Source organism: Sceloporus undulatus, chromosome 7 (genome assembly GCF_019175285.1).
Source record: "Sceloporus undulatus isolate JIND9_A2432 ecotype Alabama chromosome 7, SceUnd_v1.1, whole genome shotgun sequence".
NCBI classification, from domain to species: Eukaryota; Metazoa; Chordata; class Lepidosauria; order Squamata; family Phrynosomatidae; genus Sceloporus; species Sceloporus undulatus.
Genome location: NC_056528.1, coordinates 1,488,212 through 1,514,465, shown reverse-complemented (window position 1 = coordinate 1,514,465; position 26,254 = coordinate 1,488,212). Strand labels below are relative to the sequence as shown.

Sequence of the window (26,254 nt, the reverse complement as noted above, 5' to 3'; positions counted from 1 at the left end):
TCCGCGCGGTGGCCGACGGGATATCGGAGTCCTCCCAGCGCCTCTTCTTGGCTGCAATGGCGGCTCAATGGCTTCCCTTCCTGCTGCTGTTCCTCTGCTGCTCCTCTCCTCGCCCCTCCGCCGCCGTTTACGAGGACCAAGTGGGCAAGTTCGACTGGTGAGGGGCCCAAAGGCCTGGGGGGGTCCCCTTGGGCCCAGGTGCACCATGGGACATGTAGTCCAAGGAGCCTCCAAGCCCCTCTTTGGGCAAGCCTCGCCAGACTACAAATCCCAGCGACCCTGCAGCGCTGGACTGCGTGGCTTCTAGGGCAGATCCTCCCCTGAAGACCCTCTCAGACTACAAATCCCAGGATTCCTGGCTGCCTTTTGGAAGCGCATTTTAGTCTTTTAATAGCTGTTTAATAGATGTTTTTATAATAATTTAATTAAATTTAATAATATACATAAAATTAAAATATATACAATATATCATTATTACAGTATATACAATAAATAATAATAATAATAATAATAATTAGTTACTTATTATTATTATGGGCCCTTGGTCTCTCCTGGGGTTTGCTCAAGTCCCATTATATCTATATCTATCTATCTATCTATCTATCTATCTATCTATCTATAAAATTATTATTATTAAAGTATCTCCTGGGGTTTGCTCAAGTCCCATCATATATATTTAAAGTATATTAAATTATTATTTATTATTATTATTATTACTGTATTATTATGGGCCCTTGGTATCTCATGGATGCTCCAATCCCATTATATACAACACAGTATTATTATCATTATTATTATTAGTCCCAGGACCCATCCATGGATGCTCAAGTCCCATTAAAGACACTGGCATAGCAAAACATTGTCCCTGGCATCCAAATGGCAAAAGCATGGTTAAGGAAACTAAACCTGTGGCCACGGAAGTGGGGCTGTGGTCCTCCTGGTCCTCGATGCGTCCGACTGAGAGGCTCCGAAATGGAAGGAATTTTGTCCTTCTTCCCTTCAGGAGGCAGCAGTTTGTGGGGAAGCTGAGGTTTGCCTCCTTGGAGTCCTCCCAGGGGTCCAAGAAACTCATTGCGGCCACCGAGAAGAACGTGGTGGCGGCTTTGAACTCAAGGACGGGAGACATCTGTGAGTATCTCTGGCGCAGGAGACCCTTCGGACCTCAGCTGCGTAGGACCCTTTCAATTAGACACTGCATGATGGACAACCAATAGGGCTTCCTTGCAGTATATATGGCATCCACCAACTGGGCAGGGATGCTTGGTCCATTGGCCTCCATGGAATGCCCCATCCCCAAAACCAAAGTCCAATGATAAAATAACATCAAACTGTTTCCATATGGCTTTGTTTTAAGTGTGGCGCCATGTGGACAAAGGGACGCCGGAGGGGGCAGTCGACGCCATGCTGGTCCACGGTCAAGGTAAGCAAAGAGGGGGTTGGCTTTGGGTCTTCCCATGCTTTCTTTGCCAAAAACAGTCCCGTGCTTTTTATCCCTTCGTTCCGTTTTTGCCCTGCCTTCCTTTCTTGAGGGGAGGACCTTACAGTTTAAAGGAAGGAATACGATTAGGAAAAACAAAACGCGGGATTTGCGGCTATTAACATTGTCATGGCTGTCCTTGTCCCTCCGTAGACGCCGTCACTGTTTCCAACGGGGGCCGCATCCTGCGTTCCTGGGAGACCAACATTGGGGGCCTGAACTGGGAGATCTCAACGGACGCTGGCAGGTGAGTCGTTTTGGGGTGCAGACGATGGCAACACAGGATTTGAGTTCGTTCCAAGTGTGTCTCTTAACATTATAAATCAATATATTCTAGCTTTCAGATGGCCAGTTTGGTGGGAGTGCAGGACGCCGTCAGATACGTGGCGGTGCTGAAGAAAGGCGCGCTCTCCCTCCATTACCTCTCCAACGGACACCAGAAGTGGATGGAGCACTTGCCAGAAAGGTATCTTTTAGTGGTCCCTCCACATTTGCTGGCGTTGAGGGCGAAGGACCGCCGTGAATGTGCAAAAATGCAACTAAAAAAACACTATTCTTTTTACCTAAGTTCCTCTAGTGCAACTCTATGACAAACATCTGCCAGAGGTTGAACATAGAATCATGTTGGAAGACCTGTTTTCTCTAGGTTCTCCAGCACAACTCTATGGTCAACTTGTGGCAGAGTTGCGCCAGAGGACCTAGAGATTCCCAGAGAAGACATATTAACCAAAACCGCAACTAATCAAACCCACATAAGTCAAAGCCACAAACGTAGAGGGACAACTGTATTTTATATGCCCCCCAGAGTGGGACCCAAGAGCCTGTGAATGTGGTTCTACTCTTGCGGTGGCAGCTGGCTCTATGGATCAATCCTTGGTTTCCCTCCACAGTGATCTTGTCCAGTATCAGATGGTGTATTCGCATGGGACCGGAGTGGTGCATGTCCTCGGAGTCGCTTCTCGGAGTCACCTGAACGTCCTCACCTTCAGCGTGGAGGATGGAGAAATCATGAGACAGGTGCGACAAAGTCTATGGCTTTGAGGGGGACCTCCTTTTCAGCATTGCATTTGTGTCTGGGGTCGAAAGAAGAGAGCCTTTGAGTCCCTGTAAACATTTAAATTGGAGATCTGTTTGGACTGGTTTGGGAGTAGGTGGCTTTGAAGTGAAAGTAAGGGCCTGAACAGACAGGCCAAAATATAGCTGCTTTGGGTCACTTTGGAGGTCTGCTGTTTAAATGATGCATGCGACCTAAGAGTCGAAAGTCTGAAATCCATGCTTTGGCGCAGCTTCTGGCCTCTTAAGATGTGAGTGTCATTTAAACAGCATGCCTCCAAAGTGACCCAAAGCAGCTTTATTTTGGCCTGTCTGTCTGAGCCCTACGTTATCATGAGGCCTATACTAACTCTAAAATGAAATACAGGGGTTTTGGGTTTTAAAAATAACCATCTTAGAAGGTGCTCCCCAGTTAAGGAACCCAATGTGAAAATGTTGTTACCAGAGGCAGAAATGACATGGAAAGGGTATGGATAGGTTCCTTGTGGTTGTGGCTTAAGGAAACTCTAAGGTAACTCTGTCGCAGGGTTTTCTTAGCGAGTTTTGCTCAGAGGGGCTGAGAGTGCGTGACTTATCCAAGGCCACTTAGTGGTTTTCCGCAGCTTCATGGGAATTCGAACCCTGGTCTTCAGACTCCTAGTCTCAGACCATGATACCACTGATCGCTCTGACCTGAAGGCACACACAAACACATTGGTTTTATTGTATGCCACCCTGAATAATCCACGATAAGGTGGAATATAAACATTTTAATACACAGTAAATAAAATAGAGATCTTGGAGCACTTTTGAGACGCACTGAAAGAAAGAAGTTGGCAACATGAGCTTTCCTAGGCTTCAGTCTCCTTCCTCAGGCGCATTAGTCTTAACTCTGTAAAAGCTCATGCTGCCAACCTCTTTCTCTCAGCGAGACTCAAAGGTGCTACAAGATCTGTCTACAAACTGATTTTGCTGACTAACATGGCTATGTCTTTGGATAAATACAATAATTGATCTCCTGGCTTCTTCCTCTCCCCATCCCAGTATTATGGTGAGATTCAGAAGCCTCTGTGAAACTGGATGCAATCTGTCTCCCAGCTGGAATGATTGGAGGGAGGAGTTGTTCAATGCATTGATGGAAACGGTGAAAGATTTCTCCATGCCTTCCTCTTTTGGCAGGTGAGGGTGGCTGCCCCTTGGCTGAGCAGCCTGAGCCAGGCTTGCAATGTGGTCGGAGAGGCTGTGCTGGTGTGCGTCGAAGCCGCCGCTCACACGCTCCATGCCATGGCTCTGGACGCCGAGGAAGAGATGAAGCCCATTCTATTGCAGGTGAGAGATCTTGGAAGGGGCTTTAATTGTACTGAACTGATGGCCCTTGGGGTCCCTTGCAATGAGTCTAACTCAAGCATTGAATCCAGACCTGGCAACTCCCCCATTCAGTTCTAAATCGATCACCTCTACATTTGGAGCTGGACTTGGTTGATTCCATTCTTTGTTTGCCCTTCCTGCAGCCCTTTGGGTTTGCCGACAGCTTCCAGCCCTACCTCTTGGCGTTGCAACCCAATCCGGCCAGCGCTTCCCGGTCCCAGTTCTTTCTGCGGTTGTCCCCGAGTCACTTCGCCCTGCTGCAGTATCACAATGGGTTGCTGAGCCTCCTACGGGATTTCCCACAGGTTGGTTGTCATGCGCCATCAAGGCTTCTATCTGACATTGGGCCACAGCCCTGTCACTCGGTCTTCTTGCCAAGATTTGCTCAGGGGTTGTTTTGGGGTTTTGCCTCCTTTGGGAAATAGCAGGAGGAGGCTTTGCATTCTTTTCGGAAACGAGAGAGAAGACTCTTTCTGTGGTGCCATGGCCCACAGCAGTCATTCCCAAACTCTTCTCCTCCTGGTGTTTTGGACTTCAGCTCCCAGAAGCCCCAGGCAGATTGGCCAATGGTCCGGATTTCTGGGAGCTGAGGTCCAAAGCGTCTATGACCAGTTTCCGGTGCAGTGTTTTCCCTTCTCTTCCTCTCTTGTCTCTCAGTTTCTCAACATCTCCATATTGTGCTTCCCAGGCTGGCCTTGTGACTTTCGCAACCACCGGCGAGAAGACTGTAGCTGCAGTCCTCACCTGTAAGGATGAAGCGGTAAGTGCGTCCATGTTCTGCCGGGTGAAATTAACAGCCGGACGTGACTTTGAAAGGTGTCTGGTTTCCTTAGGGTAACACTGGTTTTATCCTGGGCAAAATGGATGTCTTCTAATGTCACAATCAACCATGGCTTCTGGCTCAATCTGCAAACTGCACAGCAGATAAACAAGCTTTGCATCCTCATTTCTTACACCTTTCTGTCTGGACCCTTTTCTGAGCTCCTGTTTTAGGGCTGTACACAAGCCTCAGTTCCTAGTTTGGAAGTGATGTCAGGCCATGATTTCAACAGCAATAAGTGGGGGTTTTGGATGTTAATTTGTGGCTGGTTAACAATCCATGGCCCTTTGAGATGTCATAGCGACAACACAGCCCTTCCCAACTCCTGGGATTTGCACATCTCTGGTACATCGGCCAGAGAGCACATATATTTAAAAAACAGGCTGACTTTTTAGATGCATAATCTCACATTCTGTCTTGCATTTTTGCAGAAAGCTGGACCAAACGCCTCCCAGTCGGCCAGCTCTGTTGGACAGACCTCCAAGCAGGTATGGGATTGATCAGATGCTCTTTTCATCAGATGGGCACCTTTAGGGTGACAATAAATGTTTTAAGCTAAAAGATGCTCTCTAGTTAACACATCTTTCCCTCCTCCAAATGATGCTGCAGGAGTCCTTGACATGCTTCAACCAGTCCTATGCAGTTAACCTATACTTGGCTGAAACCGGACAGAGGCTGCTGGACACATCCATTGGGTTCACCCTGGAGAAGAGCAGCACCAGGCCAGAGCAGGTAAGGCTTCCTTCTTTAAGGCCATGCGCTTTCCATTGGCAAGTCACTCCACTAAACGGAAACATGAGACATTAATCCCTTTCTCGGTGGCCAGATCAATGGCAGTAGAAACATGGAGGTGGCATGGAAGGCTTCTCACATTGCAAGCTGGTGATGATGCTCTCCGTCTTATCTGCCTGTTTCCCATTCTTCTTTTGCAGCTTTACATTCAGGTCTTCTTGAAGAAAGATAATTCTGTGGGCTATCGTGCACTGGTGCAAACGGGGGACCACATGCTCTTGTTCCTTCAACAGCCAGGTGAGTCTGTGGCTGCGCATCTTGGCTGAAAACCCATGGCCTTTCCAACTTGGAGCTATTCCTATCAACAGCTGGGTTTGGCAACAGCCGAAAGAAGCAAACCAGGATCCTCAGCAGGAGCCAATGGCTCACCAAACTATGGATCCCAGGATTCTGGAGGAAGGGGCCATGGCAGTTAAAACATCAAATTGCATTGTTTCTATAGTGTTGAGGTCCGATTATTGGGAGACGGGAGGCATATAAATGAATACAGTAACAAGGAGACTGTTCTTAAACGTTCAGTGCTGCTTGGTCTGTTAGCCACTGCACTGGAGCAGCTCTTCTTGCCTTTGCTGGGAAGTATGCACACACCAAGCAGATGCCTTTCTGATTCCTCTCGATCCATTGTTCGTTGCAGGAAAAGTTCTCTGGAGCCGGGAGGAATCTTTGGCCGAAGTGGTCAGTTTGCAAATGGTGGACTTGCCACTAACAGGAGCCCAGGCTGAGCTGGAAGGCGAATTCGGGAAGAAAGCAGGTAAGGGCTGCAGCCTCGAGAGACATGATCCTCAGATGAAATACGTTCCAAGTTTACAAAGCTCAGTGTTTGAGGTGTCAGGGAAGCGCCTGGGATTCCTTGTGACACAAAGTTGTGTGACAATGTGGAGTCGGGGGTGAAAGAACGGGTTGATAACACTTTTGATTTCCCCCACTTTTGATACCCGAAAGAGTAAATCTGGATTGCTTTGTTGTTGTTCTTAAAACGCTGCCTTGGAACCAGCAATTCAAGGTAATTCTGAACGATCGTTGTGTTGTTGTTATTGTCCTCTTTCTCTTTCCTTGCTGCTGTTGGCAGTCTTTGGTGGTTCAGAGGTTCATTTGCTTGTCTGTGAGAGGAAGAGAGAAACATCTAGCTGCATTGGGTTTTGGAGCTTTGTCTCTCTCTCTCTCTATAGCTATGGGGAGTGGGAGGACACTAAACCCCAAATAAAAACTGTCCCCCGTCATGACATTTTCTTCCAGTCCCTGTATTTCTAGCACTGCAGTAACTTAAACTCTGAGCTGAGCATTTAGAATTCAAGTCTGATGTCGATGAAGTGTTCTCTCTAGGCCAGTGGTTCTCAACCTTTGGTCCTCTAGATTTTATGAGACTTCAACTCCCAGAGTTCCTGAACAATGGGGATACTGACTGGGACTTCTGGGAATTGAAGTCCTAAACATCTGGAGGCCCAGAGGTCGAGGACCACTGCAAGTCCTCCATCACAACTCTGTGGTCAACCTCTGGCAGAAGCACACCATAGAATTGTGTTAGAGGACCTAGAAAATGCCAACAGAGAACACATTTTTCCGTGACTCATGTAAATGAGCCCCTGTTATGCGAACCCATGTAATGCACGGCCTTACGGTACTACAGCTTCCTTTTGGTCTTCTTTCCCCAGATGGTTTGCTGGGGATGTTCCTCAAGCGCCTCTCCTCCCAGCTCATCCTCCTCCAAGCCTGGACTGCCCACCTCTGGAAGATGTTCTATGATGCGCGCAAGCCCCGGAGCCAGATCAAAAACGAAGTCAACATCGACAACTTGGCCCGGGACGAGTTTAACTTGCAGAAGATGATTGTGGTGGTCACAGCTTCTGGAAAGGTAAGGAGGATAGTTCGGAAACCTCTACTGAACAAATCAAGAAATGGGGGCATGTCTAAGTTCCCCCCAGGCATGGCCCATTATTAGCTTCTGTGCTGCTAAATCCGTCCTGCGTGACAGCTTTGCATCTCTCTCTCTTTCCCCAGCTCTTTGGTATTGAAAGCAGCTCTGGGACGATCCTTTGGAAGCAGTACCTCCAAGACGTCAAGCCGGGCTCCTCTTTCAAGCTGATGGTCCAGAGGACGACCGCCCACTTTCCCCACCCGCCCCAGTGCACCTTACTGGTCAAGGACAAGGTCGGGGCCTGTGTTTGCAGCCACTTGATGTTTTCGAGCCATTGGTTTGGTTAGGGATGATGGGGTTTTCAGTTCAACCCATCGGGAGTCTACCAAGTCAGAGAAGGCTGTTACATGGTTGCATATAGGGGCATTGCAGTATCGGATCCAGTGTGGTGTAGCGGTTTGAGCATTTGATTACAATCCTGGGAGACCAGGGTTTGATTCCTGCTCAGTTGTGTAAACACATTGGGTGCCTTTGGGCAAGTCACACCAGAATGGGAGGATGCTGGGACTGGTGGTCCAGAAAGGGTTAGTGGATTGTTCACTGGGCAGCTAGCAAAGCCTCGTTTTCCTGCCTGTGCCTGGCAATGCCTTAGTCATTTTCATTGTTTTGTTCCGCAGGAGACTGGCATGAGCTCTCTCTATGTCTTCAACCCCATCTTTGGGAGGTGGAGCCAGGTGGCCCCTCCGGTCCTGAATCGGCCCGTCCTCCAGTCCCTCCTGCTGCCCATCATGGACCAAGACTACGCCAAAGTGCTGCTTCTGATTGACGATGAGTACAAGGTGCCACCCCAGGGCTCTCTGGTTTTGGTTTGTGGGAAACCGCTCAGGCGCAAATCTGCCTCCTTGAACTGCCATGCCTTTGGTTTTCCTTCAGGTGACTGTGTTCCCGGCGACGAGAAACGTCCTCCGTCAACTGGAAGAAATGGCTCCCTCCATCTCTTTTTATTTAGCCGACTCCGAACAGGGCAAACTGATGGGAAGAAGGCTGAGGAAGGTATTGTCTGTCTTTTCCGGACTTGAGTTGGGGTCATCCTCTGCATGTCTCATGGGCGCTTTGCTATTCTGGAAGTCATAGCATCAGGCTGGGCAATGTGGAAGTGATGTTATTACTGACCCTGGAACTGGAAGCTATGGCAGCCCAAGCCTTTGCCATTTGGGGCTTCATTCACAGCAGATTCACATTTGCATGCAGTGTTGTTGGGCTATACCCTTCCAGAATCCCTTACCAAGGGCTGATGGGAGCCGTAGTCCGACAAAACCTGTATGTTGCTCCTCCGGTGCAGAGAATAACTGCTAATTCAGGAACAATCCATGACCCTGTTAGTGTGTTGTGTGTCGGAAGATGGTCTTTGCTAAGCGTCGGCTTGACTTGTTGTTGGCCTGGGTTTCTTGGCTGCATCGCAGGACCTGACGACGGAGGAGAGCTGGGAGATCAGCATCCCCACCGACTTGCAGCGCATTGTGACGGTGAAAGGGAAGAGGGCCAATGAGCATGTCCATTCCCAGGGCCGCGTGATGGGGGACCGCAGCGTATTATACAAGGTGAGGGAGAGGACGTTTTAAGAGAGGAGGCCAAGCGAATGCCTCAGCAGCTGACTTTTGGCATATGCAGCCTGTGGGCCACATGTGTGCCCTATGCTTAAGTGAGTCTCCATTTTAGTTTTGAATAGCCCTGTGTAAATGTTGAATTCAGACCTCTGCAAGATGTCATAAATGATACCTTGCTGGTTCTGGTATCTGTCTTGGAACCTTTGGTCCTTGAGGGTGCAGGACCCGCTCATAACTCGTTGCCTAATACTCATTGCAGTCTTTGAACCCAAACTTGCTGGCGGTGGTGACGGAGAGCACAGACACGCACCAGGAGCGCACGTTCATCGGGATCTACTTGATCGACAGCGTCACGGGACGGATCATCCACTCCTCCGTTCAAAAGAAGGCCAAGGGACCCGTGCATATCGTCCATTCGGAGAACTGGGTCGTGGTAAGGTCTGGAGGGCTTGGCTTCTTGCCACCAAGCGGATGGGCTTAATCTTGATTAAAAAGGAATTAAGTAAAGCCAGCGACCAAGACGTGAAAAGACGTTTCCCTGCAACATGCCAAAGGCCTACTTGAATTTTAAAAAACCAAAAGTGAAACACGAGAAAGCAGGCCAACTCAGTCTCCTTTGGGGAGCCGTCCCTGAGAAGGCCCTGTCTCTTTGGACTTGTTCAGATGTGTCCCAGATAGGGCTCTGCATCCGTGACAGATGCAATTTTTAAAACCAGCAAGACTTTTCTTAGCTTCTAGTTTCTCTCTCTCCAAGCAATGACCCTCTTTTTATCCTCTGCAGTACCAGTACTGGAACGCCAAGGCCCGCCGCAACGAGTTCACGGTGCTGGAGCTGTATGAAGGCACGGAGCAGTACAATGCCACGGCATTCAGCTCCCTCGACCGGCCGCTGTTGCCGCAGGTCCTCCAGCAGTCCTACATCTTCCCGTCGGCCATCAGCGCCATGGAGGTCACCATCACCGAAAGGGGCATCACCAGCCGGCACTTGCTCAGTTGAGTCAGGAAAGAGAAGAGTAGTTTTCCATCATAGAGAGATGAGTTTTTAAGGCAAGGGTGGGTGATTCTGGAAGGCTAGGAAGCCACATTAGCCACTTGCAGGGCTGCACCTCCACCAAACATGCATACACACACCATTGGCCCTCATGTGCCATTAGTGCCAAAATGGGGACCATTTTGCCATGTTTTAGCTCTTCTGGGGTTGTTTTATGCCCAGAAATCCTATCCACTGTCACCAAGGATGGTGGAACATGGCAGTTGCAATCCCAACAACACCAGGAGGTCCATATTTCAAATGCTACACCCACTGACTCTTTTTGCCTTGATCATTTGGCTCAGTGAGGGATTAAAAACAGGTATCTTGAACTCCTTTCCAAAACATTAACCATTGCACCGCACTCTTTCTTCTTCCGTATGCAGTTGGGCTCCCATCCGGTGCAATCCTGTCTCTTCCCAAGGCTTTGCTGGACCCTCGACGGCCGGAAATCCCGACGGAGCAAACAAGGTGAGAAAACTTGGATGACCGGAAACTTTGTGGTTTCTGGTCCCAAAGCAGAAGGACATACAGAGCTGCCTGATGCAGAACCAGACTGTCAATATATATATATATATATATATATATATATATCAGCATACAAAGAGCCCAGGTCCAGTCTGTCTAGCACAGGGATGGGTAGCCAGAGGAAAAGGAATGGCTTTTTCCTTGGCTGGTCAAGTCCAACCATGGCAATGGCTTTTGGGGGAATGGTACTGAACCACTTGCTTTAAATTCTTTCCTTTCGGACGCCTCTTTCAGAGAGGAAAACCTGATCCCGTATTCTCCGGATGTCCAGATTCACGCCGAGAGGTTCATCAACTACAACCAAACCATCTCCCGGATGAGAGGCATCTACACTGCTCCGTCGGGTCTGGAGTCCACTTGCCTGGTGAGCGTTTTTTAAACCCTTTGCCCTGTGAATGGCGATGGGGGAAACCATCAGACCTGGCTCTCATCCAGCCTATGGGGTGTTATTATCCTTACTGATCCCTGCCGTCTCGCATCTCAGGTCGTCGCGTACGGACTGGACATCTACCAAACCCGCGTCTACCCCTCCAAGCAGTTTGACGTCCTGAAGGACGACTACGACTACGTCCTGATCAGCAGCGTGCTCTTCGGCCTCGTCTTCGCCACCATGATCACCAAGAGGCTGGCGCAGGTTAAGCTCCTCAACCGCGCCTGGCGATAGTTGGAGCAGACCGGAAGAGACAAAACGCCGAAACCCTGTTGAAACCCAGGCTGCTTCGGCAGTTAGGAAACGTCCTTTTTCCCTCGGAAGCGAAGGGTGCTGTGGTTGCGGGAATTGTTTTGTTTGCGTTGTCTCCTGGGAAAGCAGGAAAATTAGAAACTCCAAAGACAAGCTGCGACATGAGTTTGCCTTGTTCTTTTCGTTCATCGTGTAAAACGTTCATCATCGGCGCACCTTCGCATTAATTGCAAGGAGACGCAACCTCCGAACCTTCGGCCTGGGTTTCTCTGATCAGCTTTTAGTCGGAAGGGACATCTATAGATCAATATTTCTCTTTTATTGCTCATCTTCCCGTTTCCCCGAAGTTCTGGGTTCAAGCAAAGAGCTGGAAAAAGATATGGAAATGTGTGAAAATGAGGCAGTTTTGCATAAGATGCGCCAGAAGATGAACATTAGATATGAAGAGGCGGCACGAGTGACCGAATGGCGTGGAGTGCACCATGGGCTTTGCAGTTAGACTTCTTTCCCTTCAGCTAAAGAGAACAAGCAAATCTACTGTTTTATATTTATTTAGGCTGCACTGAGAGGTTTTTTGATCTAAAATCCCTGCTGTTTGGATGTTTCTGCAAAAGAAGTCGTCGTGGATTATTGCTTTTAGATGACATTGACCCGCCTTCATTAAAACGCGACTGTCAAGGTCTCAGGATGCCATCTTGAGAAAAGGGAATTCTTGGCGTCTGCGTTGAGAGAGAAGTGTTTGGGGATCCTCCATGAAATGAATGTGGTTTTTGGCCCTCCGCATTTGGCTCTTGTGTCGGTTTAATTCCTCTGGGGCCGGTTGAAGGATAGGAATTGTGAACGCCTTGCCATCCTTTAGCATTGGTTTTCAATAAGGTTCTCATGCGTCTTCAGTACAAAGGAATATATACATACACACACACACACACTACTTTGTACTGAAGACATGAGAATCTTATTGAAAACCAATAAATGTATATATATATATGTGTGTGTGTGTGTATCTATATATATATATAGATAGATATACTCCTTTGTACTGAAGATGTGAGAATCTTATTGAAAACCAATGATAGAATAATCATAGAATAATAAAATATTCAATAATAAAATGATAGACAAAACAACAAGACAGTGAGAATCATAGGTAGTCTACATGGGGTCCATATCTATATCTATATTATATATAGAGAGATATATAGGAGTGTGAGAGTGTGTGTATGTGTGTGTGTGTGTGTGTGTATATATATATATATATATATATATTCCTTTGTACTGAAGGAGAACCTTATTGAAAATCAATGATGAATTATATATATATATATATATATATATATAAACATATAAACATGTCGCGGCAGAGAGACGCAGAGACAGGAATGGGGGTGCAAAGCTTCTTCTGCTGGCCAGGTCTTGGCCAGCTCCTTTTATTGACATCAGGGTTACATTAGGTTTTACATTATCTCACTGTACATCAGAAGGCAATTTGCGGAATCAGGGACCAATGTGTACTCAGGAGAGTTCTGATTAGCAAAGGGGAGCAGGGTGTGTACACTGTCTCAGCCGAATCAACATGGGCTTATCCAATCACGGATAAAGCATTGTCTACCAGAAGGTGAGTCATGATCTCGTGGTTTGCCAGCGAGGCCATCACATCCTATTCTCCGTAGACATTGCTATCCTGGGAAGGGGTGCACCCCCTGGGCTTTCCAGGGGATGCCACATAAACATACATACATACATATATATATATATATATATATAGTATGAAGAGAATTTTAATGTGGGAAAAGACAGGAAAAGCCATCTATGAAGTCTAATGGGAACGCTATGTGGAGCATTCTGCGCATGCGCAGACACCCACGAAGGAGAAACTCGCTGACTCACTTCGCGGCGCATGCGCTGTCCGGCGACCGACTTAGGGAAGCCTCGGCCTGACCAAACACTTCACTTCCGGTATTCGTTCGACTGCCTCAAAGGGGGAAGCATGAGGGAGGATACCGCTTCCAGTCAGGGCCGGAAGTTAGGCGTTAGCGTTCTTAAGCTCCCGAAGTGTCTTTAAAACGCCTTGAAACCCTATCTCTATGGCAGAAAGAAACATTGTGCCTGAGGAGGAGTTAGGGCTGCGACGTCACTTCCGCCTTCAACCCGGAAGTGCCCCGTTTCTCGGACTCGGAGGCTCCAAACGCTGCTGGGCGCCTGAGGGAAGGGAGAAAGCGAGGCAGAGGCGGCGAACGGGTCCAAAATGGCGGCCTCCGGAGGAACCAGCGGCGGCGGTTCTTCCTCCCCTCCAGCCGCCTCGGCTTCACCGGAGCGGGATCCTTTATGGGAGGTGGCTGTGCGCCCGCTGCTGTCCGCCTCGTACTCGGCCTTCGAGATGCGGGAGCTGCCTCAGCTGCTGGCCTCCGTCATCGAGAGGTAGGCGGGGTGGGCGGGGCTTGGCCCGGAGGGGAGGGGCCTCGGCTGGCCACGCCCCTCGCGCTGCAGATTTGGGGAAGGGTCCCTTCCTTCCAAGGCTGGGAAGCTTCTCCCTCTTGGACTACAGCTCCCAGTATCCCACTCCATTGGCCAACAAGGCTGAGGATTCTGGGAGTTGGAGTCCAACAAAGACTGTAATCCCTTGATTCAGAGCCCCCGAAGCCTGTCCCTCCAAAGGGCTGGAAGTGTTCCAGGGATGGCCTTTCTCTGAGGGTTGGAAAGGGCTCTAAGGTGTCCCTGAACTAGAAAGTGCCCCGATTGGTCCCCAAAACTGTGCCCTTTAAGGGGTTTATGTGGACTTCATCTCCCAGAATCCCACTCTGTTGGCCAACATGGCTGAGGCTTCTGGGAACTGAAGTCCAAAGCAGCTGGAAGGCCAAAGATTGGGCATCACTGCAATCTAAGGAATGGCCCTTCATTGGGAGCCCCAAAGCCTGTCCCTCCAAAGGGCTGGAAGTGCTCCAGGGATGGCCCTTCTCTGAGGGTTGAAGTGGTTGCCACTTCTAGGGCTGGAAGGTGTCACTTATTCTAAGGCTGGGAAGCTGCTCCTTTATAGGGCTGGTGGGGCGTCCCTTGGCCTAAGGCTTGGCCCCTTATTTCATAGACCAAAAACTGGGTCCCTTACCAGGTTGGTGGCTGTCCCTTATAATAAAGGATGTTCCCAATCTGAGAATGGAAAAGCTCATCCTTTGCAGGGCCCCCAAGTGTCCCTCGCTCTGAGGGATGTCTCTTGCCTGAGGGCCAGAAAGCTTGTCCCTTCTTAGCAGGGATGTCCTTTCCTTGAGGCTCAGGAAGCCTGCCTTTTCTAGGGTTGGCAAGTGTCTCTCCCTATAAAGGATGCCTTTTATCTCACGGTTGAAATGCTTCTCCTTTATAGGGCTGGCAGGTATGTTCAGGGACGGCTGTTATTGGAGGTCTGGAAAGTTTGGCCTTTATTTGGGACGAAAAGCGTCCCTTCTTACAAGGGATGCCCTTTAGCTGAGGGACGAAAAGCTTCTTGTTCCTGGCTTCTTCTTATAAGGAGCGCCTCTTATTTGAGGTCCATAAGGCTTGCCATGGTCCAGGTTGAGTCTCCCTCTTCTTAACATATACACATTGATATATACTCCTTTCCAGATGCCATGGTCTTTATCCGCCGCTATTGTGCCACTGTCTGCTTCGAATCCTCCCTTTTGCAGAGTTGCACAAACGCTCGCCAGTTGTATAGCCGTGTCTCTGTGTCTGTGTCCTGTGTTTGGCTGTAGGGAATAATGAATGTTCATGCGCCCAAAGCTCTGGCAAACTCTGGACAGGATTAAAACAACACAAACCCTCTAGAAAAACAGGCTCCAGCATCTACTGGGAAAGATGTCCCTCGGAAGCATTGCTCCTTTGGGTTTCAGGGATGGCGCCTTTTGCAGAGCTGTTTGGGAATAGATCTGTATACTGAAATATATACACTCATTCCTCCGTATTTGCGGATTGGATTAATATGTTCTCTCTAGGGATATCTAGGTCCTCCAGTGCAACTCTGTGGTCAATTTTAACTAAAGGTTGCGCTGAAGGACCTAGAGATTCCTAGAGAGGACACTGCTAGGCCTTTGTAGCTCCTCCAGGGCAACTCTATGGCCAGTGTCTGTCGGATGTTGACCCTAGAGATTCCAAGAGAGGTGTCCTCTCAGGTAAAAACGTGGTGTAACTTACCATATTCCAGCAGACATAACTATTAGTGCACATGCCAAAGACTGGATGGATGAGAGAGTAGAAGGGGGTCAGTGCTTCCAGGGCAGATTATGCTCTTGCCATTATATATGGGCCCGAACAGACAGGCCAAAATAAAGCTGCTTCGAGTCACTTTGGAGGTATGCTGTTTAAGTGACACACACATCTTAAAAGGCCAGAAGCTGCACCAAAGTTGCACTCTAGTCCTTAGGATAGCATAGCTTTGGCGTGGCTTCCAGACTCTTAGGACGCATGCACCATTTAAACAGCATACCTCCAAATTGACCCAAAGCAGCTTTATTTTGGCCTGTCTGTTTGGGCCCATATGTGTGTGTGTGTGTTAAAATACTGTACTTACATTGACCCTTTGACTCATACTTCCTTCCATTTCAGCTGTATAAATCTAGAATAGCATTGTGTTTCTTTTGCAAAGCCGAGAGCTTGCTGATTGATTTTAGACTGTCTAGAAGCTGTCTGGGAAACCCAGCCCTGTCTCTGCTTTTTGTGATCAAAGTGCCATTCGGTCGCAAAGGACTGCTAACTTCTCTCTCTCTTGCCCCGTTCTTTCATTTAGTGAATCCGAAATCCTACACCACGACAAGCAATATGAACCTTTCTACTCGTCTTTTGTGGCGCTGGCGACGCACTACATCACAACCGTGTGTGGACTGGGTGAGTGTTGGGCTGGGTATGGGCAGTGTGATCTTTGGTCAAAGCGGTCCTTTTGTCAAAGCGGTTGCCATGCAATACCTTTTCTCAACTGGGCATTTTCCAGGGGCATTGGACTGCAATTTACTACCTTAGAGGTCTTTAAGCAGAGGCTGGATGGCCATCTGTTGGGGATGCTTTGATTGTGGATTTCCTGCATGGCAGGATGGGGTTGGACTGGATGGCCCTTGGGGTCTCTTCCAACTCTATGATTCTATGATTCTAATAGGGGCTGTACTCCTGGGCATCTGGAGGATGCTAGGTTCAGGGAAGACCACAGTAAGGCAGATACAGTTGACCCTCTGGGTCCATGGATTCAACCATCCCAAAACCCAATAGCAAACCTTGCTTCTTCCATTTGATATAAGGGATCCCGCTTTAGTATGCCGTTGTATTTATTGGGACTTGAGTGCCACAGATTTTGGCTTCCAAGGGAGTGCCCTGGAACCAAACTCCACTGGATACTGAGGGCTCACTGTGTCAGAGAGGAAAAGAGAAACCAAAGTGCACAACCAGAAGTGAATTTAGAGTTGACAGATGCATGGCACAAAACATTGGGATGGAAAAGGGGCGAATTTATTTAAAGCAAAGGTGGGAAACTATGGGGGGAAGGAGGGCAGATGCCAGTTATTCCCCCCTGAACAAGCTGTAATGTCTCCGTTTGTCTTTGTGGTCCCTCTCAAAAGGGCAACGGGTGTTTTGAGAGGGGCTGCAGAGGAAAATTGAAGTATTGGGGTGCAGATTAGGGTTCTAGGATGCTTGTGGGGTGAGGTATTTGGGAGGCTTTGTGCATAGGTTTGGGGTAAATAAAGATTGCCCAATAAGCATGCCTTTAAAAACAAAATAGTAATGTCTGGGGGTTTCAGAAGCCACAAAAGTGAGGCACAGGGACCACATTCTGGCTATGGGCTGTACTTATTATTATTGTTATTTTATTGCTATGACCATCTCTGGCCTAAAATCCTGTCACAAAGCACCAGTGACGGAGCAATTTCAAAGCAAAAGTCTAGGCAAAGGCAGTCTGTGCAACGCAATGAAGATAGAGAAGGGCTGACGGCATCCTTTAAAAATACTTGGCTTCCTTTTTTCTGAGCCTCCTTGTGATACTTGATCTCCTTGGCTTTCCCAGTGCCTAGGAACCAGCTGCAATCCGTGGCAGCCGCCTGCAAAGTCCTGATTGAATTCTCCCTCCTGCGCTTGGAGAACCCAGACGAAGCGTGCGCCGTTTCGCAGGTGAGCGGCGGCGGCATCCTTCCCATTATGTGCATGCCGCAGGGACAAACATTGGTGTTGAGCTTTGCATGTCTTGTGGGCAGCAAGACATGCAAACACCTAAATATTAGGAAGAACTGCTTTGTTGTAAGAAGCGTTTGACAGTTTGGCAGAACGTTGTGGATGGGTATCTTTTAGGGGTGCTTTGGTTTTGCATTCCTGTATGTCAGGAGGTTGGACTGGATGGCTCTGCTCTGGTGCCACAATGGACTACAGTTCCCAGAATTCCACAGCAATGAGCCACGACACATAAAGCGGTGTCAACTCAGATTATTTCTGCACTGTGGGTGCAGCCTATGATAAATAGTGATATCCCAGTTAAGGAATGTTGACATTTTCCTTGCTATGTATAGAAGCACCTGATTCTGCTGATCAAGGGCCTCTGCACCGGCTGCAGCCGTCTGGACAGAACCGAAATCATTACCTTCACGGCGATGATGAAGTCGGCCAAGCTGCCCCAAACAGTGAAGACTCTCTCTGATGGTGCGTACTAGTCTTCCACCCCAGGAACACAAACAGGGTGCCCTTTCCTTGCCCCATTTCTGGGGGTGACTGTGTGCTACCCCTTTTTCTTTTCCAGTGGAGGACCAGAAAGAACTGGCTTCTCCCGTCAGCCCCGAACTGCGACAGAAGGAAGTGCAGATGAACTTCCTCAACCAGCTGACGTCCGTCTTCAACCCTCGAGTGGCAGCATCCTCCATGGTGCCACAGACCCAGGTGAGTAAAGCCAGCATTTAGATTGGCAAAGGACCTGAGTTCCACAGTGGCTCATAGTAAGTAATGCCCATTTCTGTTTTTAGGGGGAAGGCGAAAGCGACGATCAGACGTCCACAGACCAGGCCTCTGCAGCCAAGACCAAGAGCATATTCATTGCTCAGAATGTAGCCAGCTTGCAGGAACTTGGTAGGAAGGAGGTTTTTTCCTCCATCTTATGACTTATAATGAAAAGGAGTGATGTTTTTAACAAAGGAAAGAAAAAATAGTTCGAGTTGGGATCATTGCAGCTGAAATTGGTCCTGTTCCTATAATATACCTATGGGGATAGGCTGTATGCGGCTGAATGCCAGTTGCTGGGGGGCTCTTAAAGAAACAGAGATGCACCAATTTTTATTGTCTTGATGCATAACATGTACTCAGGCTACCACACCATACTACTAGCATAAGATAGAAAAGATTTGGAAAACGAAGTATTGAAGAAGGTCAAGGAAGGAAGTGCAAAGGCAAGTTTGCAGGTGAAGGTGAAGGGGGAAAAAGTAATGGCCACAGATGTTTTACTCGACTTTAAAGCAGACAACGAAGACATTGAAATAGACTACAATCAAGGAATCAGAAGAAGATGAGAATGTGGAAGGGCAGCTATGAAGGAACTAGACAAGATTCTGAAGTGTAAAGAGATACCATGGATTACTAATTTTAAGATAGCCCAAGCCATTTGTGTTTGATTCAGCTAGGTCTTTCTTTCTTTCTTTCTTTCTTTCTTTCCTTCCTTCCTTCCTTCCTCACATTTTCCACAACTTTCCTTTCATAGGTGGCTCTGAGAAGCTGCTGCGGGTCTGTCTGAATCTCCCCTATTTCCTGCGCTACATCAACCGCTTCCAGGATGCCGTGTCTGCCAATTCCTTTTTCATCATGCCGGCCACGGTCGCCGATGCCACTGCTGTCCGTAACGGGTGAGAGAGAAGTATTCTACCTTTCCATAAATCTACCCAGTTCTTATTCCCATAACGTCCCTAGCTGATGCCTCCGGTCCAAATGAGTAACTGTTCCAAGCTATGATCTGATCCCTTTAGAGTTGTCAATGTCAGAAACAACATGATCTCCTGCGCATGGTGAATCTCTTGCTAAGGTTGTCTTTTCGACTGCAGGTTCCATTCCCTCGTCATTGATGTGACCATGGCCCTGGACACTCTCTCCTTGCCTGTCTTGGAGCCTCTCACCCCCACAAGGCTACAGGATGTCACGGTTCTGGCCCTCAGCTGCCTCTATGCAGGTGAGGACTCATTTGGGCAAGCGTGCCACAAATCCATGCGCAGACATGATAGGTAGCTGTCACGGTGTAGAGCTTTCTCAGGTAGAGCTTGTTCTTACTCTGTCTGATGACGGTGCCCTTCCTTCTCTCAGGGGTGAGCGTGGCAACTTGCATGGCTATCCTGCATGTGGGCACCACCCAGCAAGTCCGCACTGGGTCCACGAGCTCAAAAGAAGAAGACTATGAGAATGATGCAGCCACCATTGTCCAGAAATGTGTAAGTTGGCTGGATGGAGCATCTTCTCTGGCCAAATTTGCAGCTCAGAACTTGCTCTCTCTTTCTCTCTCTTTCTCTTTGTGTGTGTGTTTATATTTATTTTTATTGTGCCTTTTCTCCATTGAGTTCAAAAGCACTGTAAACATTGCTCCTCTACAATCCCATGAGATAGGCCAGGCCAGGAAAGAGAGCACCATTGGTAGTGTCGCACACTGAGTTTCATAGCTCAGTGGAAGGATTTGAATCAGGATTTTCCAAGACTGTATCCGACCTTCGTAATCCAGAACTGAGAGCCCTCTGGATAATGTCCTGTCTGCCCCAGTTGCCCTGACTAATGTTGAGGGTTGATGAGAGTCATTGTTCATCCGTATCTGGGCAGACACATGTTTCCTAGCTTTGCTCTAGCCATGGCACCACACTTTATGTATGTAAATTTGGTGGGGCAGAGGTGCTTTTCCTTCTGAAAGGTTCTTCCTTTCTGTTTCCATTGACAGCTTGAAATCTATGATATGATCGGCCAGGCCATTAGCAACTCCCGCCGTGCGGGTGGGGAGGTAAGAGTGACTAGCCCTCCAAGAAATCCTTCCTTGCATTTAAGTCTGCCATCTGGGCAGCTGGAATCAGCGCTGTGTTTTGTGTTTTCCCTCTTAGCACTACCAGAACTTCCAGCTGCTGGGGGCCTGGTGTCTGCTGAACAGCTTGTTCCTCATCCTGAACCTGAGCCCCACAGCCCTGGCAGATAAAGGGAAGGAGAAAGACCCCCTGGCTGCACTCCGGGTCCGGGATATCATCGCTCGGTCGAAAGAGGGAGTGGGATCTCCTAAGCTGGGGCCTGGGAAGGGGTAAGTTCAAAAGATGTCTGTTAACAGAAACAAGCAGGAAGAAATGTCACATAGCTAGGCAAGGTCTGACTCTCCCAGTGAGGCTGCATTTTAACTCTCAACATAATTGTAATTTGTATTTGGGCAGCAAGAGACAGCATAAAATAAAGACATGGCTTTTGTTTGCTTTCTGTCGAGAAGTGATTTAGCTTTCTGTCCAAGTCAATAGTGTCTATGTCAATAGAGCATTTTACACTTTAAACCCCTCTCTGTGTTTTTTTCTAGGCATCAGGGCTTTGGGGTATTATCGGTGGTACTGGCAAACCATGCCATAAAGCTTCTCACCTCACTCTTTCAAGACCTTCAAGTAGAAGCACTTCACAAGGTGGGTGTGGGGGAATGTGGCTGGGTCCTTTAATGTCTAGTTGTTTCTTTTTCAAAAACAACAGCTTCACAAAACCCAGAACCAACTGCTTTCACCTTGCAGGGATGGGAGACTGATGGCCCCCCAGCTGTGCTGAATATCATGGCCCAGAGCACCTCCATCCAGCGGATCCAGCGCCTGATTGAGTCCGTGCCTCTCACAAACCTGCTGCTCACATTGTTGTCCACTTCTTACCGCAAGGTGAGTGGTAGTAGCAGGGTTTCCATGTTCACTGATGGCTGCTGGTGTAACACATCTTTACAAAGTGGAATTGATGGCTCTCCTGAGGAGGATTAGCCTTAGGGAAGGTGGTTAGTTGTAGTGACTAAGTGAAACATCGTTCAGAGATGATGCAGTGCTTCTTCAGGGGTTGGGCAACTCTGGAGCGGAGTGCTTGAACAGGGTGAGGATATCATTCATCCACTGCAGTGTGAGTCAGTAGCTCAGTGCCTTGTGACTTCCCATAATGGAGCAGCGCAGTGAGTCCCTGCACTTAAGGAATAGTCTTTGTGAGTTGCTTCTCTTTGAGAAGCCAAGTTCCATAATCCAGTTAACACTTGCAGATTGTGCAAAGTGTACAAATCTCAGCACTGGTTTTGTTTACTCACGCTTCTTGTGAAAGGCTGCAAAATCTCGGCTCTGCTTTGGCCCCAGAAGTCTTCTCAGACATTGTACAACTCAGTTGGGCAGTTGTCATATAAGTTTTCAAACCTATTTTCACAGCCTTACAACCTAGAAACTTCATTTTGTTCCTTTTAGGCTTGCGTCCTGCAGCGTCAGCGGAAGGGTTCGGTGAGCAGTGATGTGAGCGCCTCCACAGATTCAAACACTTACTATGAAGATGATTTCAGCAGCACCGAAGACAGCAGCCAGGGTGGGTGACCCGTCATCTCTGAAACCTTGGCACAGACCTCATGCGTCTGAGCGCCATCCTTTAAACTTTTGGTTTCCTCCCTTTTCCAGATGACGACAGCGAGCCCATCCTGGGCCAGTGGTTTGAGGAGACCATCTCTCCCAGCAAAGAGAAGGTGGCACCTCCGCCGCCTCCACCGCCTCCTCCCTTGGAAAGCTCACCCAGAGTCAAAAGCCCCAACAAGCAGGCGGCAGGGGAAAATGGGAACATCCTGGCCAGTCGCAAAGACCCCGAATTGGTGGGTGAAATGTGGTTTTCTTCTCGTTGGTTGGTTGGTTTGATCAAAATGAACCTCAGTTAATCTCCAGTGTTGTGTTGGTGATAGCAGTGTTGGTGTGTTGCACCACAAACAATGTAGAGTCTTAGGGCTCCTGTTCTGTGCTAGTCCTGGGTTTCATTACAGACCTCTAACAGCAGTTGCTTGTCTTTAGGGTTCTAGAAGGTGGCTCTTAATGTTAGTGGAGGGAGCAGCAAAAAAGTATACCTATTTTGCACGCTGAGGAACATGTGTGGATTCAGGCTTATGCAGCCCTCCAAGTAAACAGAGATTATGGTCTTCCTCCTTGTTGATTTGTTTTTCTTTTTAATATTACTAATACAGTTATACTCTTCTCTATTGGATTTTTAGTTCTTAAACCTGGCTTCCAATATCCTGAACTTTGTGACTTCCTCCATGTTGGACTCGAGGAATAACTTCATCCGCAACTATTTGAGCGTCTCCTTGTCGGAGCAGCACATGGCCACACTGGCCAGCATCATCAAAGAAGTGGACAAGGATGGACTCAAAGGTCAGGAAGCAAAAGCCCACCTCTCAGTTCTGAAGGGTTATAGATAGAGTGCTAGAAAGAGACCCAAATGTCTACGAAGCTTACTGTATTGGGTCTGTTCTGCTGGGTGCTTAGATGTGGGCCTAATCCTCTTTCGGTTGTGTCACAGGAACGGCAGAGGAGGAGGAATTTGCAGCTGCCTTGTATCACTTCAACCACTCTTTAGTGACGTCTGACCTCCAGTCTCCTACCTTACAGGTGAGTGCCTGGTTGTTTCCATGCCTTTGTTGTTGTTTACTTAAGTTTCTTCAGTGACAGCACCTTTGGCCTTTTCATCCCACCGCTGCCACCAAATTATGTCAAGGCACTTTACTTGTAATCATTATTCTGTTTAACTTGTGCCTCTCTTTTCTCTTTCCAGAACACTCTCCTGCAGCAGCTGGGAGTGGCTCCTTTCTCGGAAGGACCCTGGCCTCTCTACATCCATCCCCAGAGCCTCTCCGTTCTCTCTCGGCTTCTCCTCATCTGGCAGCATAAAGCCAGCACCCAGGGGGACCCTGATGTGCCTGAATGCCTTAAAGTTTGGGAAAGGTGAGAAAGGGACAGGGCCCTTGTTTGCATGGCAGACCCCTAAAGTGACATGGTTTCAGTAAAAATGGATGGACTGGTTTTCTCCTCTGTGCTTTTTGTCTCACACATGCATCCTCAGAAAAGCCTTTTGGCCCCTGGACTGCCCTGAAGATCTGGGCTGGTCATAAATGAAGGCTAGGTGGTCCCACTTAAATAGATAAATTAGATAATTTTACAGTTGTATGTTTAAGTGTGTGCTTTTATGGAAGCCATGTATCACTTTGGGCTCTTGGATGGAAGAGCAGTGATGCAGTTGTCTAGGTAATCAATTGGTCAAATCAAATGAACTGTCTTGGATACCTGGCCTTGCCTAAATCTTTGTCTCACTTCACTGTCAGGTTCGTGGGGACCCTGAAGCAAAGTGCCCTGCAGGGGACTTTGCCTGGTGACGCCGAGGACTTGAATGTGGAGCACCTGCAGTTGCTTCTGCTGATCTTCCACAGCTTTTCAGACAAAGGCCGGCGCTCTATTCTGACTCTCTGCATCCAGACCATCCTGGAGCTCACAGCTAACCTGGACTCCCAGCTCCGCTGTGTCCCTCTCCTCCTCGCCCGCCTTCTCTTGGTCTTTGACTATTTGCTTCACCAGTATTCGAAGGCCCCTGTGTATTTGTTTGAACAGGTATGGTGTGCGTGTCTGTATTTTCCATTACTGAATGGGGTATACAGCAGGGGTGAAGACCCTGTGGCTCTCCAAATATCTCCCTCTGAGGATAGCAAGTGTCCTGGTGGCACGGTGGTTAAATGCCTGTAGTGCAGCCGTTCACTCACAAACCATAAGGTTGCGAGTTGAATCCCAGACAGGGGGCTCAAGCTTGACTCAGGCTTGCTAAAATGAATACCCAGATTGTTGGGGGCAATTAGTTTACACTTTGTAAACTGCTTAGTGAGTGCTTAAGTGCCCTGATAAGCGGTATAGAAATGTACTTGCTATTGCTGTCCAGTCACCAGTCACTCACCTTGTCTTTGCAACTTCCTTCCATCTTCTTTACATATGTTCCTGGCCCTTAGGTGCAGTACAACCTCCTAACTCCACCGATTGTTTGGTCAAGTGGATCCCAAGATGGTGGCCGGCGAACTGCATCCCCACTCTACCACGGTTTCAAGGAAGTGGAAGAAAACTGGACCAAACACAGCTCCTCAGGTACTAGAGGGTCCATTAGAGTCACTGGCATTAAGAACAAACACACACATATGTATGTGCCATCAAGTCACTTGTTCACTTATGGCAACCCTATGAATTTCATAAGGTTTTCTTAGGTAATGAATCCTCAGAGATGAACCACTGAGTAGCCTGAGCCAAGAGATTTAGCTTGAGATTCACCCTTCACCCTAACCTTCCCATACTGGGAATAATACTTATCTAATTTATGAGGTGGTTGTAAGGATCATTGATATGTTCTGTTTTTTGGAAGCATTTAAATTTGGTCTCCCGTCTTCCAAATGCCTCCCTTTCTTTCCAGATGCAGCCCACCAGCCCAGGTTCTACTGCATTCTGTCACCTGAAGCATCAGAAGATGACCTGAACCGCCTGGATAACACGGTACGTAAGGCTCCCTTCTTTTCCTGATAATGTTAAAAAGAGGCCCCCAAAGTTTGAACCCCTAACATTGTTGGACTACAACTCCTAGAATCCCTGAGCACTAGCCAGACACCAGGATCCCTTGCTCTTTTGGGAGCTGATGTTCAGTAACATCTGATGAGGAAAGGTTTGGCACCACTGATGTCAGAGGTGGGCTTTCGTACATTGGAAGAAGCTTTCTGGATGAGGACAAGTAGTATTCCTCTGCTGACCATTTAGATAGCTGCGGTCTATTTAAATGGTATGAATGGCATTTTAAAAAGGAATGGTTAACCTTACCAAAGATCTTTTGGATCCTGTTTGTTCAGCAAATGCAGAGCTTGAGCTCTTAGTGATGCAGCCTTAGCAACTTTTTAAAATCCAGTTTTAAATCTTTCTCTCCCACAGCTTAGTCATGGCTGGGGGAAAGAGCTGTAGAGATATGGGAACAAAGTTATCTCAATGGAGAGTTAAGGGATGTCCCTGGAGCACTGGGTGGAGCAAACGGTGGACAAGCAACTAAGGCCTTTTCTCCCTCTCTTCCAGGTGTGTGAGGTCTTGTTCTCCAAATCTGCCAAATACGATGACCTGTACTCGGCCCTCACTTCCCTGCTGGCTGCCGGCTCCCAGTTTGACACTCTCCGCAGGAAGGAGAACAAAAACGTTACTGCGTTGGTAAGGGCACCTCCCTGCATCTTATATCCTATGGCTAGTTTACTCAGATAAAATGGACTTCACTTTGGGAGTTAGGGATTGCAATGTTCAGCCACAGATTTGTGCTGCTGAGTTGTTGGTGTTTGGGGCTTATTCCAGACCTGAGTCCTGGGAGCAGATGTGTAAAGATGCCAGAGCCCTGATGTACTCAGTTCCCAGGCAAGGCATTCTAATGGCTTGTATTGTTAGGTTTGTATATGCAAGGCTATGCGACCCAGTGGAGTCAATAAAGCCATGTTTCTCTGCCTTTGCTTCCGCTGTGCTCAGGAGGCCTGTGCCCTTCAGTACTATTTCTTGATCCTCTGGAGGATCCTGGGCATTTTGCCACCCTCCAAGAAGTACATGAACCAGCTGGCCATGAACAGCCCCGAGATGAGCGAGTGTGACATCCTGCACACTTTGCGATGGTCTTCCCGCCTGCGCATCCCCTCTTATGTCACCTGGATTAAGGTATGACAAAGCACTGCACTTGTCTGGCAACTCAGAGGCCAGGCTTGGCAGGAATGCCCTGGCCTACACCAATGATTTCCTACCTGTCTTTTGAAATTGCACTTTTAGCATTACAGACATTATAGTTCTCTCACACGTAGCATATTGGGCCTCTCTTGTCCCTGCCTTAGGATCACCTCACCAAACAGGGCATGAAGTCGGAGCACGCCGCATCACTTGTCGAGCTGACCTCCGCCAAATGCAGCTCCGTGAAATACGATGTGGAGATTGCAGAGGAGTACTTTGCTAGGCAGGTGTGTACATGGACATTGAATTTAAGCCAGTGTTTCCCAAACTTTGGCCCGCCAAGGTATTTGGACCTCAGGTCCCAGGTATCCCA

At 48.2% G+C, this 26,254-nt stretch overlaps 2 protein-coding genes across 11 annotated transcripts in view; both read left to right on the top strand.

Annotated features, from left to right (window-relative positions):
- Positions 1–5: 5 nt before the first annotated feature.
- On the top strand, positions 6–11,972 carry EMC1 (ER membrane protein complex subunit 1). 2 transcript variants are annotated; one of them, XM_042477973.1, is made up of 24 exons: positions 6–157; positions 1,004–1,128; positions 1,355–1,420; positions 1,631–1,724; positions 1,815–1,943; positions 2,368–2,494; positions 3,689–3,838; positions 4,021–4,182; positions 4,566–4,637; positions 5,129–5,185; positions 5,307–5,429; positions 5,630–5,726; positions 6,124–6,240; positions 6,484–6,492; positions 7,142–7,341; positions 7,488–7,637; positions 8,022–8,183; positions 8,278–8,397; positions 8,808–8,945; positions 9,211–9,384; positions 9,733–9,943; positions 10,368–10,452; positions 10,744–10,873; positions 10,994–11,972. In XM_042477973.1, the coding sequence occupies exons 1-24, from the start codon at positions 57–59 to the stop codon at positions 11,171–11,173; spliced, it is 2,979 nt and encodes a 992-aa protein (XP_042333907.1). In that variant the 5' UTR covers positions 6–56; the 3' UTR covers positions 11,174–11,972. The 2 variants fall into 2 exon arrangements, with proteins under 2 accessions (XP_042333907.1, XP_042333908.1); XM_042477974.1 differs by lacking the exon at positions 6,484–6,492.
- A 1,282-nt stretch (positions 11,973–13,254) lies between these two features.
- The window catches only part of UBR4 (ubiquitin protein ligase E3 component n-recognin 4), a 71,141-nt gene continuing 58,141 nt past the window's right edge, over positions 13,255–26,254 (top strand). For 7 of the 9 annotated variants that reach the window (XM_042477962.1, XM_042477963.1, XM_042477959.1 and 4 more), the window contains exons 1-24: positions 13,255–13,609; positions 15,945–16,042; positions 17,208–17,311; positions 17,704–17,833; positions 17,931–18,067; positions 18,151–18,253; positions 18,879–19,020; positions 19,216–19,340; positions 19,472–19,596; positions 20,091–20,150; positions 20,248–20,438; positions 20,703–20,802; positions 20,905–21,042; positions 21,601–21,715; positions 21,805–21,992; positions 22,383–22,542; positions 22,691–22,779; positions 22,943–23,112; positions 23,490–23,772; positions 24,162–24,294; positions 24,614–24,693; positions 25,258–25,386; positions 25,693–25,875; positions 26,046–26,168. In XM_042477962.1, the coding sequence (XP_042333896.1) occupies positions 13,437–13,609; positions 15,945–16,042; positions 17,208–17,311; positions 17,704–17,833; positions 17,931–18,067; positions 18,151–18,253; positions 18,879–19,020; positions 19,216–19,340; positions 19,472–19,596; positions 20,091–20,150; positions 20,248–20,438; positions 20,703–20,802; positions 20,905–21,042; positions 21,601–21,715; positions 21,805–21,992; positions 22,383–22,542; positions 22,691–22,779; positions 22,943–23,112; positions 23,490–23,772; positions 24,162–24,294; positions 24,614–24,693; positions 25,258–25,386; positions 25,693–25,875; positions 26,046–26,168 (3,279 nt within the window). In that variant the 5' untranslated portion in view covers positions 13,255–13,436. The remainder of the gene's footprint in view (positions 13,610–15,944; positions 16,043–17,207; positions 17,312–17,703; positions 17,834–17,930; positions 18,068–18,150; positions 18,254–18,878; positions 19,021–19,215; positions 19,341–19,471; positions 19,597–20,090; positions 20,151–20,247; positions 20,439–20,702; positions 20,803–20,904; positions 21,043–21,600; positions 21,716–21,804; positions 21,993–22,382; positions 22,543–22,690; positions 22,780–22,942; positions 23,113–23,489; positions 23,773–24,161; positions 24,295–24,613; positions 24,694–25,257; positions 25,387–25,692; positions 25,876–26,045; positions 26,169–26,254) is intronic. The other 2 variants (XM_042477960.1, XM_042477964.1) reach the window with 2 other exon arrangements.

Bases quoted from the DNA above. Each gene is read 5' to 3' on its own strand.
- EMC1 (XM_042477973.1), top strand. From the start codon at position 57: ATGGCGGCTCAATGGCTTCCCTTCCTGCTGCTGTTCCTCTGCTGCTCC. The intron at 2,495-3,688 runs GTGCGACAAAGT...CTCTTTTGGCAG, and splicing joins ATGGAGAAATCATGAGACAG to GTGAGGGTGGCTGCCCCTTG. The intron at 8,184-8,277 runs GTGCCACCCCAG...GTTTTCCTTCAG, and splicing joins TGATTGACGATGAGTACAAG to GTGACTGTGTTCCCGGCGAC.